Raw genomic sequence first — 21,169 nt, 5'->3', positions numbered from 1 at the left:
TTGTGATTCAGGGATGGATCCCACAAACCCCGGGGCAGGATCCATGGATCCCCTTGATCCCAGGGATAGATCCCATGGGAACATCCGTAGGGCAGGATCCATGGATCCTCTTGATCCAAGGATGGATCCCATGGGAGCATCCATGGGGCAGGATCCATGGATCCCCTCGATCCAGGGATGGATCCCACGACCCCTGGGGCAGAATCCGTGGATCCCCTTGATCCAGGGATGAATCTCATGAATCCATGGGGCAGGATCCATGGATCTCCTGGATCCTGGGATAGTTCCCATGAATACTGGGGCAGGATCCATGGATCCCCTTGATCCAGGGATGGATCCCCTTGATCCAGGGATGGATCCCATGGGAGGATCCATGGGGCAGGATCCATGGATCCCTTTGATCCTGGGATGGATCCCCTTGATCCGGGATGGATCCCATGAACCCTGGGGCAAGATCCATGGATTGATGTGATCCAGGGATGGATCCCCTTGATCCAGGGATGGATCCCCTTGATCCAGGGATGGATCCCATGGGAGCATCCTTGGGGCAGGATCCATGGATCCCCTTGATCCAGGGATGGATCCCATGAACCCTGGGGCAGGATCCATGGATCCCCTGGATCCTGGGATGGATCCCATGAACCCTGGGGCAGGATCCATGGATCCCCTTGATCCAGGGATGGATCTCAGGGGAGCATCCATGGGGCAGGATCCATGGATCCCTTTGATCCTGGGATGGATCCCCTTGATCTGGGGATGGATCCCCTTTATCTGGGGATGGATCCCATAACCCCTGGGGCAGGATCCATGGATCCCCTTGATCCTGGGATGGACCCCATGAAGTATGAGGTGGGATCTATGGATCCCCTTGATCCAGGGATGGATCCCCTTGATTCAGGGATAGATCCCATGGGAGCATCTGTGGTACAGCATCCCTGGATCTCCTTGATCCAGGGATGGATCCCATGGGAGGATCCATGGGGCAGGATCCATGGATCCCTTTGATCCTGGGATGGATCCCCTTGATCCGGGGATGGATCCCCTTGATCCAGGGATGGATCCCATGAACCCTGGGGCAGGATCCATGGATTCCATTGATCCAGGGATGGGATGCCCTTGGTTCAGGGATGGATCCCATGAACCCTGGGACAGCATCCATGGATCCCCTTGATCCAGGGATGGATCCCCTTGATCCAGGGATGGATCCCATGAACCACAGAGCAGTATCCATGGATCCCCTTGATCCAGGGATGGATCCCATGAACCCTGGGACAGCATCCATGGATCCCCTCAATCAAGGGATAGGTCCCATGGGAGCATCCATGGGGCAGGATCCATGGATCCCTTTGATCCTGGGATGGATCCCCTTGATCCAGGGATGGATCCCACGACCCCTGGGACAGAATCCATGGATCCTTGCAGGGTTGCTATCCCAGGCCATGTCCCCCTCTCCCCCCGTGTTTTGTGTTTTCCCATGGAACCATCCGGGATCCGGGATCCCGGGCGCTGGCCCCGCCCCCAACATTCCCTGCTCCCCTTTTTCCCTGCAGCCCAACACTTCGGGATCCGCCGGGAAGCCGTGACGCTGGGAAGGATCCTGGGAGAAGGATTCTTTGGAGAGGTCTACGAGGGGATCTACACCCCCCCGGTGAGCCCCCCACCCCGCTCCCCGCGTCCGGCAGGGATCCGGGATCCTGCGGCATTCCCAACTTTTCCCTTTCCCCCCCACCTCAGGAAGGGGAGCGGATCAGCGTGGCCGTGAAGACCTGCAAGCAGGATTGCAGCCCGGAAAACAGGGAGAAGTTCCTCAGGGAAGCAGGTACATCCGGGAATGCTGCCGAGCCCGCAGGTCGGGCAGCGGAGCCGCGGATTCTCCAGGGATTAACCAGGAGGGGGAAGAGGGAAAACAGGGAGGGAGTGAGGGAGGGGGATGGTGTTCCCAGCTCTCCAGAGCCTTGTCCTGGCACCTCCTGGAAAAGTAGCCTTTGGAATGCAGGGCAGAGCAGGATGGATCCCAAGAACCCTGGCGCAGGATCCGTGGATCCCCTTGATTCAGGGATGGATCCCATGGGAGCATCCATGGGGCAGGATCCATGGATTGCCTTGATCCAGGGATGGATCCCATGGGAGCATCCATGGGGCAGGATCCATGGATCCCCTTGATCCAGGGATAGATCCCTTTGATCCAGGGATAGATCCCATTAACCCTGGAGAGGATCAGTGGATCCCCTTGATCCACGGATGGATCCCCTTGATCCACGGATGGATCCCCTTGATCCACGAATGCATCCACTTGATCCTGGGATGGATCCCCTTGATCCAGGGATGGATCCCATAGGAGTATCTGTGGGGCAGGATCCATGAATTCCCTTGATCCAGGGATGGATCCCTAAAAACCAGGAGCTCCAACTCCCTTGAGGGACATCCTGGGAAATTCCTCCTGCTCTGTCTTCAGCCCCCTGGGATGGGGGATTGGGAATCACCCAGGGATGGGGATTGTGGAACACTCTGGAATTGGGATTGGGGGGTCATCCTGGAATTGGGATTGGGGATCACCCAGGGATGGGGATTGGGGATCACTCTGGAATTGGGATTGGGGATCACTCTGGAATTGGGATTGGGATCACTCTGGAATTGGGATTGGGGATCACTCTGGAATTGGGATTGGGGATAACCCCGGGATGGGGATTGTGGAACACTCTGGGATTGGGATTGGGGATCACTCTGGAATTGGGACTGGGGATCACACAGGGATGGGGATTGGGATCACCCTGGGATGGGGATCATCCTGGAATTGGGACTGGGGATCACCCAGGGATGGGGATTGGGGGATCACCCAGGGATGGGGATTGGGGATCACCCTGGGATGGGGATTGGGAATCAACCAGGGATAGGGATGGGGATCACCCCGGGATGGAGATTGGGGATCACTCTGGGATGGGGATTGGGAATCACCCTGGGATAGAGATTGGGGATCACCCTGGAATTGGGATTGGGAATCACCCAGGGATGGGGATTGGGGATCCCTCTGGAATTGGGACTGGAGATCGCCCTGGGATGGGGATTGGGAATCACCCCAGGACAAGGAGTGGGAATCACTCTGGGACAGGGATTGAGGATCACCCTGGGATGGAGACTGAGGATCACCCTGGGATAGGGATTGGGAATCACCCTGGGACACTGGGGTATTGTGGAATCCTTGGGCAGAACAAACAGGCACCACCAGGATGCAGATCCCAAAAAACCAGGAGAGGGGGAGCCATCCTAGGAAATTCCTCCTGTTCAATCTCCATCCCCCACCCCTTGGATGGGGGACTGGGGGCTCTGGGAGCTCATCCCGAGGTCCTGTCCCTCTGTCCCAGTGCTGATGAAGAAGCTGGACCACCCCCACATCGTGAAGCTCATCGGCATCGCCGAGGACGAGCCCACCTGGATCGTCATGGAGCTCTATCCATACGGAGAGGTGAGTCCCAGGCCTTGTCCCGGGGGATTCCCAGTCCTTGTCCCGGGGTGATTCCCAGTCTCCATCCCAGGGCGATCCCCAATCCCCATCCCAAAGTGATCCCCAATCCCCATCCCAGAGTGATTCCCAATCACAAATCCATAATGATTCCCAATCCTTATCCCAGTGTGGTCCCCAATCCCCATCCCAGAGTGATTCCCAATCCCAATTCCAGAGTGATCCCCAATCCCCATCCCGGGGTGATCCCCAATCCCAATTCCAGAGTGATCCCCAATCCCAATCCCAGGGTGATTCCCAATCCCCATCCCGGGGTGATCCCCAATCCCATCCCAGGGCGATCTCCAATCCCAATTCCAGAGGGATCCCCAATCCCCATCCCAGGGTGATCCCCAATCCCCATCCCAGGGCGATCTCCAATCCCAATTCCAGAGGGATCCCCAATCCCCATCCCAGGGTGATCCCCAATCCCCATCCCAGGACGATCCCCAATCCCCATCCGGGGGGTGATCCCCAATCCCTATCCCGGGGTGATCCTCAATCCCCATCCCGGGGTGATCTCCAATCCCAGTTCCAGAGGGATCCCCAATCTCCATCCCGGGGGTGACCCCCAATCCCCATCCCAGGGTGATCCCCAATCCCCATCCCAGGACGATCCCCAATCCCCATCCGGGGGTGATCCCAATCCCCATCCCAGAGTGATCCCCAATCCCCATCCCAGAGTGATGCCCAATCCCTATCCCGGAGTGATTCCCAATCCCAATTCCAGGGTGATTCCCAATCCTTATCCCAGAGTGGTCCCTAACCCCCATTCCAGGGTGATTCCCAATCCCCATCCCTGGGTGATCCCCAATCCTTATCCTAGGGTTATTCCCAATCCCAGTTCCAGAGTGATCCCCAATCCCCATCCATGGATGATCCCCAATCCTTATCCCCGTGGGCTGGACACAGATCAGTAGGAATTTCCCAGGATTTCCCCCCGAGGGGGGTTGGAGCTCCGGTTTTCCGGGATCCTCCCCCCGGGGGCCCATCCCGGGCGCTGATCCCGCTGGGAATGTCCCGTTCCAGCTGGGGCAGTTCCTGGAGCAGCGGCGGCCGCGCCCGCCCGTGCCCACCCTGGTGCTCTACGCCCTGCAGGTGGGCAAGGCCATGGCCTACCTGGAGGCCATCAGCTGCGTCCACAGGTGCCTGGAATTCCGGGATACCGGGATGGGAAGCCGCGGGAATGCGGGAACGGGGCTGGGATGGCAACAGGATGGGCGGGAGGGGAGGGGAAGAGGGGGGGAGGGAGGAGACTTGGCTGTGGGGGCCTTGGGGTGACAGGGAGAGGGTTGGCTGGGGGTGGGATATCCTTCTTTGTCCCCTTCTCCTCCATCCCTTCTCCATCCTCCTCCATCCCTTCTCCATCCCTTCTCCATCCTCCTCCATCCCTTCTCCATCCCCTTCTCCATCCCTTCTCCATCCCTTCTCTCCATCCCTTCTCCATCCTCCTCCATCCCTTCTCCATCCCCTTCTCCATCCCTTCTCTTCCATCCCTTCTCCATCCCCTTCTCCATCCCTTCTCCATCCTCCTCCATCCCTTCTCCATCCCCTTCTCCATCCCTTCTCCATCCCTTCTCCATCCCCTCCTCCATCCCTTCTCCATCCCCTTCTCCATCCCTTCTCCATCCTCCTCCATCCCTTCTCCATCCCCTTCTCCATCCCTTCTCTTCCATCCCTTCTCCATCCCCTTCTCCATCCCTTCTCCATCCTCCTCCATCCCTTCTCCATCCCTTCTCCATCCCTTCTCTTCCATCCCTTCTCCTTCCCCTTCTCCATCCCTTCTCATCCCTTCTCCATCCCTTCTCTTCCATCCCTTCTCCTTCCCCTTCTCCATCCCTTCTCTCCATCCCTTCTCCATCCCCTTCTCCATCCCTTCTCCATCCCTTCTCCATCCCTTCTCCATCCCTTCTCTTCCATCCCTTCTCTTCCTTCCCTTCTCCTTCCCCTTCTCCATCCCCTTCTCCTCCATCCCTTCTCCATCCCCTTCTCCATCCTCCTTCATCCCTTCTCCATCCCTTCTCTTCCATCCCTTCTCCTTCCCTTCTCCTTCCCTTCTCCATCCCTTCTCCATCCCTTCTCCATCCCCTTCTCCATCCCTTCTCTCCTTCCCTTCTCCTTCCCCTTCTCCATCCCTTCTCCATCCCCTTCTCCATCCTTTTTCCATCCCTTCTTTCCATCCCTCCTCTCTCTCCTCCCACCCTGCCATTATCCCGGTTATCCATGTTTTCCCTCTCCCTCACCATCCCTTCTCCATCCCCTTCTCCATTCCCTTCTTCTCCATCCCTTCTTTATCCTTTTTCCAACCCTTCTCTCCATCTCTTCTCTCCATCCCTCCTCTCTCTCCTCCCACCCACCGTTATCCCGGTTATCCTGGTGTTTTCCCTCTCCCTCTCCATCCCTTCTCTCTCTCCTCACACCCGCCGTTATCCCAGTTATCCCGGTTATCCCAATGTCCTCTCTCCCTCTCCATCCCTCCTCTCTCTCCTCCCACCTGCGGTTATCCCGGTTATGCTCTCTCCCTCTCCATCCCTTTTCTCTCTCCTCCCACCCCACCGTTATCCCGGTTATCCCGGTTATCCAGTGTTTTCCCTCTCCCTCTCCATCCCTTCTCTCTCTCCTCTCACCTGCTGTTATCCCAGTTATCCCGGTTATCCCAATGTCCTCTCTCCCTCTCCATCCCTCCTCTCTCTCCTCCCACCCACCGTTATCCCGCTTATCCCGGTGTTTTCCCTCTCCCTCTCCATCCCTTCTCTCCTCACACCCTGCCATTATCCCAGTTATCCATGTTTTTCCTCTCCCTCTCCATCCCTCCTCTCTCTCCTCTCACCCGCTGTTATCCTGGTTATCCTGCTTATCCTGGTTATCCCGGTGTTTTCCCTCTCCCTCTCCATCCTCCTCTCTCTCTTCCCACCTGCTGTTATCCAGTTATCCCAGTGTTTTCCCTCTCCCTCTCCATCCCTCCTCTCTCTCCTCCCACCCGCGGTTATCCCGGTTATCCCAGTTATCCCGGTGCTTTCCCTCTCCATCCCTTCCCTCTCTCCTCCCACCCCACCGTTATCCTGATTATCCCGGTTATCCCAATGTCCTCTCTCTCTCTCCATCCCTCCTCTCTCTCCTCTCACCTGCTGTTATCCCGGTTATCCCGGTTATCCCAATGTCCTCTCTCCCTCTCCATCCCTCCTCTCTCTCCTCCCACCCACCGTTATCCCGCTTATCCCGGTGTTTTCCCCTCACCCTCTCCATCCGTCTCTCTCTCCTCCCACCCGCGGTTATCCCGGTTATCCGGGTTATCCGGGTTATCCCGGTTATCCCGTCTCTCCCTCAGGGACATCGCCGCGCGGAACATCCTGGTGGCCTCCCCCGACTGTGTCAAACTGGGCGACTTCGGCCTCTCCCGGTACATCGAGGACGAGGAGTATTACAAAGGTGGGAGCCGCCGGAGCCGGGAAGCCCTTCCCGCGGAGCCGGGGAATTCCTCGGGAAGGGAAGGAATTCCACCCTCTCCCGTTCCCGTTCCAGCCTCCATCTCCCGGCTCCCCATCAAGTGGATGGCTCCGGAATCCATCAACTTCCGGCGCTTCACCACGGCCAGCGACGTCTGGATGTTCGGTGAGGGCGGGATCGGGGGTGGGGGAGGAGCCCGGGAATCATCCCAGGGGGAGCATCCACCCATTCCCTGGGAATATCCATCCACAAATTCCCTGGGGATATCCATCTGTCCATCCCTGGGAACATCCATCCACCCATTCCTGGGAATATCCATCCACCCATTCCCTGGGAATATCCATCCAACCATTCCCTGGGAATATCCATCCACCCATTCCCTGGGAATATCCATCCACACCCATTCCCTGGGAATATCCATCTGCCCATTCCCTGGGAATATCCATCGACACATTCCTGGGAATATCCATCGACACATTCCCTGGGAATATCCATCCACCCATTCCCTGGGAATATCCATCCACCCCTTCCCTGGGAATATCCATCCACCCATTCCCTGGGGAATATCCATCCACCCATTCCCTGGAATCCATCCATCCACCCATTCCTGGGAATATCCATCCACCCATTCCCTGGGAATATCCATCCACCCATTCCCTGGGAATATCCATCTACCCATTCCCTGTAATTATCCACCCATTCCCTGGGAATATCCATCCACCCATTCCCTGTAATTATCCATCCACCCATCCCTGGGAATAATTTTCCAGGCATTCCCTGTAATTATCCATCCAGCCATTTCCTTGGGAATATCCATACACCCATTCCCTGGGAATATCCACCCGCCCATTCCCGTGGCCTCTGGATCTCCTCTCCCCCCATTCCCATCCCTAAATTCCCTCTTCCCTGCTCTCCTCGCCTCCTTTCCCTCTTCCCTTCCCACCCTCACATCCGGAATCCCGAGCCACCCCACATCCCATCCCCCCCCACCCTCCCCATCTCCCCGATCCCGGGATATCCCGGCAAATCCCGTCGCTCCCGTCGCAGCCGTGTGCGCGTGGGAGATCCTGAGCCTCGGGAAGCAGCCGTTCTTCTGGCTGGAGAACCGGGACGTGATCGGGGTGCTGGAGCGCGGCGACCGCCTGCCCAAACCCGAGCTCTGCCCGCCCGTCCTCTACACCCTCCTCACCCGCTGCTGGGACTACGACCCCCGGGAACGGCCCCGCTTCCAGGAGCTCGTCTGCAGCCTCAGGTGGGAGCCGGGAATGCGGGAGCAGGGAGAGAGGGACGGGAATGCGGGAGCAGGGAGAGAGGGACGGGAATGCGGGAGCAGGGAGAGAGAGACGGGAATGAGGGAGGAGGAGAGAGGGACGGAATGAGGGAGCAGGGAGAGAGGGACGGGAATGAGGGAGCAGGGAGAGAGGGACGGGAATGCGGGAGCAGGGAGAGAGGGACGGGAATGAGGAGCAGGGAGAGAGAGACGGGAATGAGGGAGCAGGGAGAGAGAGACGGGAATGCGGGAGCAGGGAGAGAGAGACGGGAATGCGGGAGCAGGGAGAGAGGGACGGGAATGAGGGAGCAGGGAGAGAGGGACGGGAATGAGGGAGCAGGGAGGGAGGGACGGGAATGCGGGAGCAGGGAGAGAGGGACGGGAATGCGGGAGCAGGGAGAGAGGGACGGGAATGAGGGAGCAGGGAGAGAGGGACGGGAATGCGGGAGCAGGGAGAGAGAGCCGGGAATGAGGGAGCAGGGAGAGAGGGACGGGAATGAGGGAGCAGGGAGAGAGGGACAGGAATGAGGGAGCAGGGAGAGAGAGAGCCCGGGAATGAGGGAGCAGGGAGAGAGGGACGGGAATGCGGGAGCAGGAGAGAGGGACGGGAATGAGGGAGCAGGGAGAGAGGGACGGGAATGCGGGAGCAGGGAGAGAGGGACGGGAATGAGGGAGCAGGGGAGAGAGAGCCGGGAATGCGGGAGCAGGGAGAGAGAGACGGGAATGCGGGAGCAGGGAGAGAGGGACGGGAATGAGGGAGCAGGGAGAGAGGGACGGGAATGAGGGAGCAGGGAGGGAGGGACGGGAATGCGGGAGCGGGAGAGAGGGACGGGAATGAGGGAGCAGGAGAGAGGGACGGGAATGCGGGAGCAGGGAGAGAGGGACGGGAATGCGGGAGCAGGGAGAGAGGGACGGGAATGCGGGAGCAGGGAGAGAGAGCCGGGAATGAGGGAGCAGGGGAGAGAGGGACGGGAATGCGGGAGCAGGGAGAGAGGGACAGGAATGAGGGAGCAGGGAGAGAGGGACGGAATGAGGGAGCAGGGAGAGAGGGACGGGAATGCGGAGCAGGGAGAGAGGGACGGAATGAGGGAGCAGGGAGAGAGAGACGGGAATGCGGGAGCAGGGAGAGAGAGCCGGGAATGCGGGAGGAGAGAGAGAGAGACGGGAATGCGGGAGCAGGGAGAGAGGGACGGGAATGAGGGAGCAGGGAGAGAGGGACGGGAATGAGGGAGCAGGGAGAGAGAGACGGGAATGAGGGAGGAGGGAGAGAGGGACGGGGAATGCGGGAGGCAGGGAGAGAGAGACGGGAATGAGGGAGCAAGGGAGGGAGAGAGGGACGGGAATGCGGAGCAGGGAGAGAGGGACGGGAACGCGGGAGCAGGGAGAGAGGGACGGGAACGCGGAGCAGGGAGAGAGAGCCGGGAATGAGGGAGGAGGGAGAGAGAGACGGGAATGCGGGAGCAGGGAGAGAGAGACGGGAATGAGGGAGGAGGGAGAGAGGGACAGGAATGAGGGAGCAGGGAGAGAGGGACGGGAATGCGGGAGCAGGGGAGAGAGAGACGGGAATGAGGGAGGAGGGAGAGAGAGACGGGAATGAGGGAGCAGGGAAGAGAGGGACGGGAATGCGGGAGCAGGAGAGAGAGCCAGGAATGAGGGAGGAGGGAGAGAGAGACGGGAATGAGGGAGCAGGGAGAGAGAGACGGGAATGAGGGAGCAGGGAGAGAGAGCCGGGAATGAGGGAGGAGGGAGAGAGAGACGGGAAAGGGGGGAAAACGGAGCTGGTGAGGACGTTTTTGTGGATCATGGGGAAATGGAGACCCTGGAGAGGTGAGAGGGGTGGAATGGAAGCTCTTGGATTCCTGGAGAGGGTCCTGATCCCACATTTCCCTGGATCATCCCTGGGGATGCTGGTGTGGATCAGGCCGTGTCCTCCCAGTCCCTTCCCTCGCTCTTCCCACCCTTTCCTTGTGTTCCCTCTGTTTTCCCACCCTTTTCCTGTGTTCCCTCGTGTTTTCCCACTTTTCCATGTGCTCCCTCGTGTTTTCCCGGGGTGTAATGGAAGTGCTTTAGTTCCTGGGAAAAGGTCTTGATCCCACATTTCCCTGGGATCATCCCTGGGGATGCTGGTGTGGATCAGGCCGTGTCCTTCCCATTCCTTTCCCTTGGCTCTTCCCACACTTTCCTTGTGTTTTCCCACCCTTTCCATGTGCTCCCTTGTCTTTTCCTGGGGTGGAATGGAAGCTCTTGGCTTCCTGGGAAAGGCTCCTGATCCCACATTCCCTGGGATCATCCCTGGGGATGCTGGTGTGGATCAGGCCGTGTCCTCCCAGTCCTTTCCCTTGGCTCTTCCCACCCTTTCCATGTGCTCAGTCATGTTTTCCCACCCTTTCCTTCTTTTCCCTCCTGTTTCCCGTGTCCCACCCACCTCCCCCATCCCTCTCTCCGGGCCGTGGGGACACGGAATGCCCCATCCCGGGATTTTCACCCTCCCTGTCCCCCCCATCCCAGCGACATTTACCTGATGGAGAAGGAACTGGCCGAGGAGCAGGAGAGGAACCACCGGCAGCGGCCTCCCAAAAATCGTGGAGCCTCCGGCATTCCAGAGCCGCCTCCCAAGGTGGGCACGGAGCGGCCCCACCCAGCCCCTTCCAGCTCCATCAGATATTCCCTGTTCTCCAGCCCCTTCCAGCTCCCTCAGCCATTCCCAGTTCTCCAGCCCCTTCCCAGCTCCCTCAGATATTCCAGATTCTCCAGCCCCTTCCCAGCTCCCTTATTCCGTGTTCTCCAGTCCCTTCCAGCTCCATCAGATATTCCCTGTTCTCCAGCCCTTCCCAGCTCCCTCAGCCATCCAGTTCTCCAGCCCCTTCCAGCTCCCTCAGATATTCCAGATTCTCCAGCCCCTTCCCAGCTCCCTTATTCCGTGTTCTCCAGTCCCTTCCCAGCTCCCTCAGCCATTCCCTGTTCTCCAGCCCCTTCCCAGCTCCCTCAGCCATTCCCAGTTCTCCAGCCCTTCCCAGCTCCTCAGATATTCCAGATTCTCCAGCCCCTTCCCAGCTCCCTTATTCCGTGTTCTCCAGTCCCCTTCCCAGCTCCCTCAGCCATTCCCAGTTCTCCAGCCCCTTCCCAGCTCCCTCAGCCATTCCCAGCTTTCCAGCCCCTTCCCACCTCCCTCAGATATTCCAGGTTCTCCAACCCATTCCCAGCTCCCTCAGCCATTCCCAGTTTCCAGCCCCTTCCCAGCTCCCTCGGCCATTCCCAGTTCTCCAGCCCCTTCCCAGCTCCCTTATTCCCAGTTCTCCAGCCCCTTCCCAGCTCCCTCGGCCATTCCCGGTTCTCCAGCCCTTCCCAGGGCGGGTGGGACACAGAGGTGGGAACATTCCCACTGGAATTGCCCTCCTCCCGCCTCTTCCCACAGCCCAGCAGGCCATGTACAAGCCGCCGTCCCAGAACAACCTCCTGGCTCCCAAGCTGCTGTTCCAGGTGAGATCCCGCTGGGATCCGGCCGAGGGCGGGTGATGGAAGCTCCTCCCGGAGCTGGAGAACAGGGATCGGGGCATTTGGGGGATCCAAGGGGACTCTTCCAGTGGGACACGGCCCATCCCGGGCCTTGGGGATCAGGGAATCACAGGGTGGTTTAGGCTGGAAAATCCCTCCAGGATCACAGAGTCCAACCACCCCCAGCACTGCCCAGGCACCCCTGACCCGTGTCCCCAAGGGCCACATCCACAGGGATCTGAGATCCCTCCGGGAATGGCGACTCCAGCCCTGCCCTGGGAAGTTCAAGCCCTGCCCTGGGAAGTTCATTCCAGGGCCTGACAGCCCTTTCCATGTGGGAATTGTTCCCAATATCCCACCTGAGCCTGCCCTGGCCCAGCTGGAGGCCGTTCCCTCTCCTCCTGTCCCTCGTTCCCTGGGAATTGGGGACCCCTGTCAGGGAGTTGTGGGGCAGGAAAAGGTCCCTCCTGATCCCTCTTTTCCTCGGGATGAGCCCCTTCCCAGCTCCTTCAGATATTACTGGCTCTCCAGTCCCTTCCCAGCTCCCTCGGCCATTCCTGCTGCCCACCCATGTGCCCATCCATGTGCTCATCCATGTGTCCATCCCTGTGTCCATCCCTGTGCCCATCCCTGTGTCCATCCGTGTGCCCATCCATGTGTCCCTCCGCGTGTCCCTCCATGTGCCCATCCATGTGTCCCTTCATGTGTCCCTTCATGTGTCCATCCATGTGCCCATCCATGTGCCCATCCCTGTGTCCCTCCATGTGTCCATCCATGTGCCCATCCCTGTGTCCATCCGTGTGCCCATCCCTGTGCTCATCCATGTGCCCATCCGTATGCCCATGCCTGTGTCCATCCGTGTGTCCATCTGTGTGTCCATCCATGTGCCCATCCATGTGCCCATCCCTGTGTCCCTCCATGTGTCCATCCCTGTGTCCATCCATGTGCCCATCCGTGTGTCCCTCCATGTGCCCATCCCTGTGCCCATCCCTGTGCCCATCCGTGTGCCCATCCCTGTGTCCATCCCTGTGCCCATCCATGTGTCCCTCCATGTGTCCATCCGTGTGTCCATCCGTGTGCCCATCCCTGTGTCCATCCCTGTGCCCATCCATGTGCCCATCCATGTGTCCATCCGTGTGTCCATCCGTGTGCCCATCCCTGTGTCCATCCCTGTGCCCATCCATGTGTCCATCCATGTGCCCATCCATGTGCCCATCCGTGTGTCCCTCCATGTGTCCATCCCTGTGTCCATCCGTGTGCCCCTCCATGTGCCCATCCATGTGCCCATCCATGTGCCCATCCATGTGCCCATCCGTGTGCCCATCCATGTGTCCATCCGTGTGCCCCTCCATGTGTCCATCCATGTGCCCATCCATGTGTCCATCCATGTGCCCATCCATGTGTCCATCCGTGTGCCCATCCATGTGTCCCTCCATGTGCCCATCCATGTGTCCCTCCATGTGTCCATCCGTGTGTCCACATATCCATGTGCCCATCCCTGTGTCCATCCCTGTGTCCATCCCTGTGCCCATCCATGTGTCCCTCCATGTGTCCATCCGTGTGTCCATCCATGTGCCCATCCCTGTGTCCATCCCTGTGTCCATCCCTGTGCCCATCCATGTGTCCATCCGTGTGCCCATCCCTGTGTCCATCCCTGTGCCCATCCATGTGTCCCTCCATGTGTCCCTGCATGTGTCCATCCATGTGCCCATCCGTGTGCCCATCCCTGTGTCCATCCCTGTGCCCATCCATGTGTCCCTCCATGTGTCCATCCATGTGTCCATCCGTGTGTCCCTCCATGTGTCCATCCGTGTGTCCATCCCTGTGTCCATCCGTGTGTCCCTCCATGTGCCCATCCCTGTGTCCCTCCACGTGTCCCTCCACGTGTCCATCCCTGTGTCCCTCCCCGTTCCCACCCTCATTCCCGCACTAACCCCTGGCCCCGCTGGGTGCCGTGCCCCCATTCCCCGCCGTTCCCCCGCCATTCCAGGTTCCCGAGGGTCTCTGTGCCAGCTCCCCCGCCCTCGCCAGCCCCGCCGAGTGCCCGCCCGGCACCCTCCGCACGCCGCCGCCACACCGGCACGCCGGCGCCTTCCAGCGCCGCAGCATGAGGGTGAGACCCCCATTCCCGGCATCCCGCGGGCATCCCCCGAGGGCATCCCCATCCCGGGAAACCTCCCTGCTCCACTTCCCGCATTCCCAGCCACCCGCGCCTTCCGAGGGCATCCCCATCCCGGGAAACCTCCCTGCTCCACTTCCCACATTCCCAACCTCATCCCGGGAAACCTCCTTGCTCCGCTTCCCATGTTCCCGGCATCCCACGCCTTCCCGAGGGCGTCCCCATCCCGGGAAACCTCCCTGCTCTGCTTCCTACTGCTGCTTTTGGCCATTGGGGTTTGGCCATTGGGGTTTGGCCATTGGGGTTTGGGGTTTGGCTATTGGGGTTTGGGGTTTGGCCATTGGGGTTTGGGGTTTGGCCACTGGGGTTTGAGGTTTGGCCACTGGGGTTTGGGGTTTGGCCCTTTGGGTTTTGGGTTTGGCCATTGGGGTTTGGCCATTGGGGTTTGGGGTTTGGCCATTGGGGTTTGGCCATTGGGGTTTGCCATTGGGGTTTGGCCATTGGGGTTTGGGGTTTGGCCATTGGGGTTTGGGGTTTGGCCACTGGGGTTTGGGGTTTGGCTATTGGGGTTTGGGGTTTGGCCATTGGGGTTTGGGGTTTGGCCACTGGGGTTTGAGGTTTGGCCACTGGGGTTTGGGGTTTGGCCCTTTGGGTTTTGGGTTTGGCCATTGGGGTTTGGCCATTGGGGTTTGGGGTTTGGCCATTGGGGTTTGGCCATTGGGGTTTGGCCATTGGGGTTTGGCCCTTTGGGTTTGGGGTTTGGCCATTGGGGTTTGGGGTTTGGCCATTGGGGTTTGGGGTTTGGGGTTTGGCCATTGGGGTTTGGGGTTTGGCCATTGGGGTTTGGCCATTGGGGTTTGGCCATTGGGGTTTGGGGTTTGGCCATTGGGGTTTGGGGTTTGGTCATTGGGGTTTGGTCATTGGAGTTTGGCCATTGGAGTTTGGCCATTGGGGTTTGGCCCTTTGGGTTTGGGGTTTGGCCCTTTGGGTTTGGCGTTTGACCATTGGAGTTTGGCCATTGGGGTTTGGGGTTTGGCCATTGGGGTTTGGGGTTTGGCCATTGGGGTTTGGGGTTTGGCCATTGGGGTTTGGCCATTGGCATTTGGGGTTTGGCCACTGGAGTTTGGGATTTGGCCATTGGGGTTTGGCCCTTTGGGTTTGGGGTTTGACTATTGGAGTTTGGCCATTGGGGTTTGGGGTTTGGGGTTTGGGGTTGGGCCATTGGGGTTTGGGGTTTGGCCATTGGAGTTTGGGGGTTTGGCCATTGGGGTTTGGCCATTGGGGTTTGGGGTTTGGTCATTGGGGTTTGGCCATTGGGGTTTGGGGTTTGGTCATTGGGGTTTGGCCCTTTGGGTTTAGGTTTGGCCCCCTCAGGAATTTGGGGCGGTTCTTCAGAAATTTTGAGCTGTTCCTTGGATTTTAGGGTGGTTCCTTGGGAATTTGGGGCAATTCCTCAGGAGTAGTTTGGGGCAGTTCCTTGAGATTTTAGGGCAGTTTCTCTGGAATTTGGCGCAACTTCTTGGGACTTTAGGGTGGTTCCTCAGGAATTTGGAGCTGTTCCTTGGGAGTTTAAAGGAGTTTCTCGGGAATTTGGGGCAACTTCTTGGGACTTTAGGGTGGTTCCTCAGGAATTCGGGGCAGTTCCTCAGGAATTTGGAGGTGTTCCTTGGGATTTTAGGGCAGTTCCTTGGGACTTTAGGGCGGTTCCTCGTAAATTTGGAGCTGTTCCTTGGGATTTTAGGGCGGTTCCTCAGGAATTTGGGGCAGTTCCTCAGGACTTCAGGGCGGTTCCTCAGGAATTTGGGGCAGTTCTTTGGGATTTTAGGGCGGTTCCTCAGGAATTTGAGGCAGTTCCTCATAAATTCGGAGCCATTCCTTGGAATTTTAGGGTGGTTCCGTGGGAATTTGGGGCAGTTCCTCAGGAATTTGGGGCAGTTCCTCAGGAATTTGGGGCAGTTCCTTGGGATTTTAGGGCAGTTCCTCAGGAATTTGGAACCATTCCTTGGGATTTTAGGGCAGTTTCTCGGGAATTTGGGGCAACTCCTTGGGACTTTGGGGCGGTTCCTCAGGAATTTGAGGTGGTTCCTTGTAAAATTTGGAGCTGTTCCTTGGGATTTTAGGGCAGTTCCTTGGGACTTTAGGGTGGTTCCTTGTAAATTTGGAGCTGTTCTTTGGGATTTTAGGGTGGTTCCTCGGGAATTTGGAGCTGTTCCTTGCGATTTTAGGGCAGTTCCTTGGGACTTCAGGTCGGTTCCTCAGGAATTTGGGGCAGTTCCTTGGGATTTTAGGGCAGTTCCTCGGGACTTCAGGGCAATCCCTTGGGACTTCGGGGCGGTTCCTTTAGGGCGGAATAGCAGCCCTTGGGATCTGGTGCGCGCGCGGCGCCGCCGTCGATCCCGAAATCCCGGGGGGGGGGGGAATTCCGGCTCCTGATCCCTCCTTCCCGGGGTGGGGGGGGCTCCAGGAGGAGGATTTCCTGCGGCCCAGCAGCCGGGAGGAGGCTCAGCGGCTGCTGGAGCTGGAGAGGCTGCGCGTGGAGCGGGTCATGGAGCGGCAGCAGAGGGAGATGCTCGAGGACGACCGGTGGCTGCGGCGCGAGGTGGAGAGCCTTGGTGAGAAATCCCGGGAATGTGGGAATGTGGGAATGGGATGATGGATTGGCTGCGGCACGAGGTGGAGAGCGTGGTGAGACAGCCCGGGAATCTGGGAATCTGGGAATGTGGGAATGGGACGATGGGTGGCTGCGGTGCGAGGTGGAGAGCCTGGTGAGACAGCCCGGGAATGTGGGAAGGTGGGAATGTGGGAATGGGGGAATGTGGGATTGGGACGATCGGTGGCGGGGCACGAGGTGGAGAGCCTGGTGAGAAATCCCGGGAATCTGGGAATGTGGGAATGTGGGAATGTGGGAATGGGACGATCGGTGGCTGCGGCGCGAGGTGGAGAGCCTGGTGAGACAGCCTGGGAATGTGGGAATGGGGGAATGGGACGATCGGGTGGCTGCGGCGCGAGGTGGAGAGCCTGGTGAGAAATCCCGGGAATCTGGGGATGTGGGAATGGGACGATGGGTGGCTGCGGCGCAAGGTGGAGAGCCTGGTGAGACAGCCCGGGAATCGGGGAATGGGGGAATGTGGGAATGTGGGAATGTGGGAATGGGACGATGGGTGGCTGCGGCGCGAGGTGGAGAGCCTGGTGAGAAATCCCTTTTTTCCCCCCTTTTTTTCCTCTTTTTTTTTCTCCCTTTATTTCATCCCCTTTTTTCCTACCCCTTTTTCCCCCTTTTTTCTCCCCTTTTTCTCCCTTTTTTCCTCCCTTTTTTTTTCCCCCTTGTTTTCTCCCCTTTTTTCTCCCCTTTTTCTCCCTTTTTTCTTCCTTTTCCCATTTTTTTCTCTCTTTTTCCCCCCTTTTCCCTTCCTTTTTTTCTCCCCCTTTCCTCTCCCTTTTTTCCCCCCTTTTTCCCCCTCTTTTTTCGCCCCTTTTTTCCTTCCCTTTTTTGTCGCTTTTCCCCCCATTTTTCCTCCCCTTTTTCTCCTTTTTTTTCTCCCCTTTTTTCCTCCCTTTTCCTCTCCTTTTTCCCCCCACTTTTTCCCTTCTTTTTTACTCCCCTTTTTTTCTCTCTTTTTTCCCCTTCCCCCCCTTTTTTCCTCCCTTTTTTCTCCTTTTTTTCCTCCTTTTTTTCTCCTTTTTTTCTCCCTCTTTACCCCCCTTTTCTCCCTTTTTTCCCCCCTCTTTTTCCTTCCCTTTTTTCTCCCTTTTTTCCTCCCCCTTTTTCCTCCCCTCCTTTCCCCCCTTTTCCCCCTTTTTTTACTCCTGGTGAGACAGCCCGGGAATGTGGGAAGGTGGGAAAGTGGGAATGTGGGAATGGGACGATCAGTGGCTGCGGTGTGAGGTGGGGAGCCTGGTGAGAAATCCCGGGAATCTGGGAATGTGGGAATGTGGGAATGGGATGTGGGAGATCAGCCAGTTCCAGCCCTGACAGCTCCTGCTATCCCGGGTGGGGCCATCCTGGATTTGGACCCCCTTTTCCCCCTCCTTTTCCCCCCTTTCTTCTCCCTTTTTCCCCTTTTTTTCCTCCTTTCTTCCCCCTTTTTTCCCCTCCTTTTTTGCCCCCTTTTCTCCCCTTTTTCCCCCCTTTCCCCTTTTTCCCCCATTTTCTCCATTTTTCCTCCTTTTCCCCCCTTTCCCCCCATTTTTTCCCCTTTTCCCCCTTTCCCCCTTTTCCTCCGTTTTTCCCCTTTTTCCCCTTTTCACCATTTTTCCCCTTTTCCCCCCTTTTCCCCCTTTCTTCCCCATTTCTCCCCTTTTTTCCTCCCTTTCTTCCCCCTTTTCCTCATTTTTCCCCCTTTTTTCCTCCTTTTCCCCCTTTTCCCCCCTTTTCCTCCGTTTTCCCCTTTTTCCCCTTTTCACCATTTTTCCCCTTTTCCCCCCTTTTCCCCCTTTCTTCCCCATTTCTCCCCTTTTTTCCTCCCTTTCTTCCCCCTTTTCCTCATTTTTCCCCCTTTTTCCTCCTTTTCCCCCTTTTCCCCCTTTCCCCCCTTTTCTTCCTATTCCCCCCTTTTCCCTCTTTTTTCCCCCTTCCCCCATTTTTCCCCCTTTTCCCCCTTATCCCCCCCTTCCCCCTCTTTCTTCCCCTTCCCCCCCTTTTTCTCCCATTTTCCCCCTTTCTTCCCCCCTTTTTTTGTCCTTTTTTTCTCCCTTTTTTTTACTCCCCCTTTTTTTTCCTCCCCTTTTTTTCTCCCCTTTTTTTCCTCCCTCTTTCCCCCCTTTCCTCCCCCTTTTCTTCCTTTATTTCCTCCCCTTTTTCCTCCCCTTTTATTTTACTCCCCTTTTTTTCCTCCCCTTTTTCTCTCCCTTTTTTCTCCCCTTTTTTCCTCCCCCCTTTCCCCCCCTTTTCCCCTTTTTTTTACTCCTCTTTTTTTCTCCCCTTTTCTCTCTTTTTTCCCTTTCCCCCCCTTTATTTCCTCCCTTTTCTTCTCCTTTTCCCCCCTTTTTTCTCCCTTTTCTTCTCCCTCTTTTTCCCTCTTTCCCTCCCCCTTTTTATCCCCCCCTTTTTTTTCCCTCCCCTTTTTCCCCCCATTCCCCTTTCCCCCATTTCCCCCCCATTCCCTTTTCCCCCTTTTTCCCGGTCTCTCACGGATTTTCTCCCCCTCCCAGGACCCCACGGTGTTCATGAACAACAACATTCCCCCGGTGAGTGATCCCAGCCCGGGAAAATCCCGTGGATTTGACTCCACCCCTTTTTTTGGGAACACCAGGAGCTCCCCCTTCCCTTTCCCTCACCCGGGACACAAACATTTCTCCCTTTTCCCCCTCACTTTGGGGAAAAAACGTCCTGAAAACGCTAAATCCTGGGAAATGCCGGCGGGCTGGAGCCCCCAGGGAATTTCCAGGCGGGAATGCTGACGCCTCTTCCCTCTTTTCCCGCCCCCCAGCCGGGATTTTGTGCCTCTAATTCCCTATTTTTTCTCCCCCCCCAACAGCTGCTCCCGGAGAAGGAGACGGATTACAGTGAGTTCCCGGCCTTTTCCATGGATCTCCCACCCCGGGGCCGGGATTTGGGATCCTCCCGGCTTTGGGATGCTCCAGGAGGGAATTCCCACATCCCAGGGGGGGGTCGGATCCCGGGGGAAGGTGGGATGGCTGGGATGGGACATGGACACGGACACGATGCTCCAGGCTGGGGGGTGTATTCCAGGGGATCCCGCAGCATTCCCAAGGATCCTGCAGCATTCTCAGGATTCCTGCAACATTCCCAGGACTCCCACAGCATTCCCAGGTGTCCCAGGGGTCCTGCAGCATTCCCACAGGTCCCAGGGCTCCTGCAGCATTCCCAGGGGTCCTGCAGCATTCCCAGGACTCCCACAGCATTCCCAGCATTCCCAGGGCTCCTGCAGCATTCCCAGGGGTCCCGGGGGTCCTGCGGCATTCCCTGGGGTCCCACAGCATTCCTAGGTTTCCGTGGGAGCAGCTGGATTGACTCTTTTTCCCTTCCCTTCCCTTCCCTTCCCTTCCCTTCCCTTCCCTTCCCTTCCCAAACCTTCCCTTCCCTTCCCAAACCTTCCCTTCCCTTCCCTTCCCTTCCCTTCCCTTCCCTTCCCTTCCCTTCCTTTCCCTTCCCTTCCCTTCCTTCCCTTCCCTTCCCTTCCCTTCCCTTCCCTTCCCTTCCCTTCCCTTCCCTTCCCTTCCCTTCCCTTCCCTTCCCTTCCCTTCCCTTCCCTTCCCTTCCCAAACCTTCCCTTCCCAAACCTTCCCTTCCCTTCCCAAACCTTCCCTTCCCTTCCCAAACCTTCCCTTCCCTTCCCTTCCCAAACCTTCCCTTCCCAAACCTTCCCTTCCCCAAACCTTCCCTTCCCAAACCTTCCCTTCCCTTCCCAAACCTTCCCTTCCCTTCCCTTCCCAAACCTTCCCTTCCCTTCCCTTCCCAAACCTTCCCTTCCCAAACCTTCCCTTCCCAAACCTTCCCTTCCCAAACCTTCCCAAACCTTCCCAAACCTTCCCAAACCTTCCCAAACCTTCCTATCCCATCCCGCCGGAGCAGCGCAGTTCACGGGGCCCCCCCAGAAGCCTCCAAGACTCGGGGCACAGGTGAGACCCCCGGGATCGGGATTGGGACACCGGGATCCCGCTCCTCCATCTCCTTCCCGGCCCCTCCCCACCCTCCCAGCCAGGAATCCCTTCCCAATCTCCCCCCCAAATCTCCCCTTTCCCACTGGGATCCATTCCCTGGGGCCTGGCATTCCAGGCCCTGAGCCCCAGGCCCTCTCCAGCTCTCCTGGAGCCCCTTCAGCCTCTGGAATGTGCTCCAAGCTCTCCCGGGATCCTTCCCAAATCCAGCCTGGCCATTCCCAGCTCTCCCAACCTGGAGCCAGAGCCTGCCATTGGATCCATCCCCAGCCCAGCTCCTCCCTGGGAAGGAGTTCCGGGAACAAGGGGGTTCCCTGGGAATCTCGGCACTCAGGGCAGGGTCTCCCTTCCCCTTTCCTGCCTTTTCCATCCCCACATTCCAGAAAAATCCCTCTGAGTGGACTCTGAGTGCCGTTTATCCCAGCCTGGATTGGGTGGGAAGGGCCCTTAAATCCCATCCCATTCCATGCCCAGGGACACCTCCCGCTATCCCAGGCCGCCCCTTTCCCGCCCTTGGACACTCCCCGGGATCCAGAACTCCCAGGACATCCATCATCCATTCCCCGCTTTCCGTGCCCACCCCCCTGATCCCGCCGTTCCCCGTTCCCAGCCGGTCCCGGCGGTGCCGACGGCGGAGCCGGATCGCCGGGATGACGCCGTGTACGGGAACGTGACGGAGCTGGTGCGGGCGGTGCTGCGGCTCAAGAACGACATCGGA

The 21,169-nt window shown here is 58.2% G+C and overlaps 1 protein-coding gene across 1 annotated transcript in view; it reads left to right on the top strand.

Moving 5' to 3' along the window:
* The window catches only part of PTK2B (protein tyrosine kinase 2 beta), a gene marked incomplete at its 3' end in the record, with an annotated part of 33,945 nt that extends 12,776 nt beyond the window's left edge, over positions 1–21,169 (top strand). Inside the window, 17 exon segments of the mRNA XM_064651255.1 lie at positions 1,437–1,648; positions 1,735–1,819; positions 3,363–3,463; positions 4,529–4,644; positions 6,828–6,928; positions 7,022–7,111; positions 7,994–8,198; positions 10,725–10,833; positions 11,632–11,641; positions 11,644–11,696; positions 13,702–13,824; positions 16,295–16,468; positions 16,798–17,019; positions 18,964–19,017; positions 19,308–19,335; positions 20,366–20,412; positions 21,062–21,169. Of these exon segments, the coding sequence (XP_064507325.1) occupies positions 1,437–1,648; positions 1,735–1,819; positions 3,363–3,463; positions 4,529–4,644; positions 6,828–6,928; positions 7,022–7,111; positions 7,994–8,198; positions 10,725–10,833; positions 11,632–11,641; positions 11,644–11,696; positions 13,702–13,824; positions 16,295–16,468; positions 16,798–17,019; positions 18,964–19,017; positions 19,308–19,335; positions 20,366–20,412; positions 21,062–21,169 (1,838 nt within the window).

The sequence above is a fragment of the Pseudopipra pipra genome, chromosome 3, assembly GCF_036250125.1.
Source record: "Pseudopipra pipra isolate bDixPip1 chromosome 3, bDixPip1.hap1, whole genome shotgun sequence".
Taxonomy (NCBI): Eukaryota; Metazoa; Chordata; class Aves; order Passeriformes; family Pipridae; genus Pseudopipra; species Pseudopipra pipra.
Note: the sequence above shows the minus strand (reverse complement) of the source record. Positions and strands in the feature narration are given on the sequence as shown.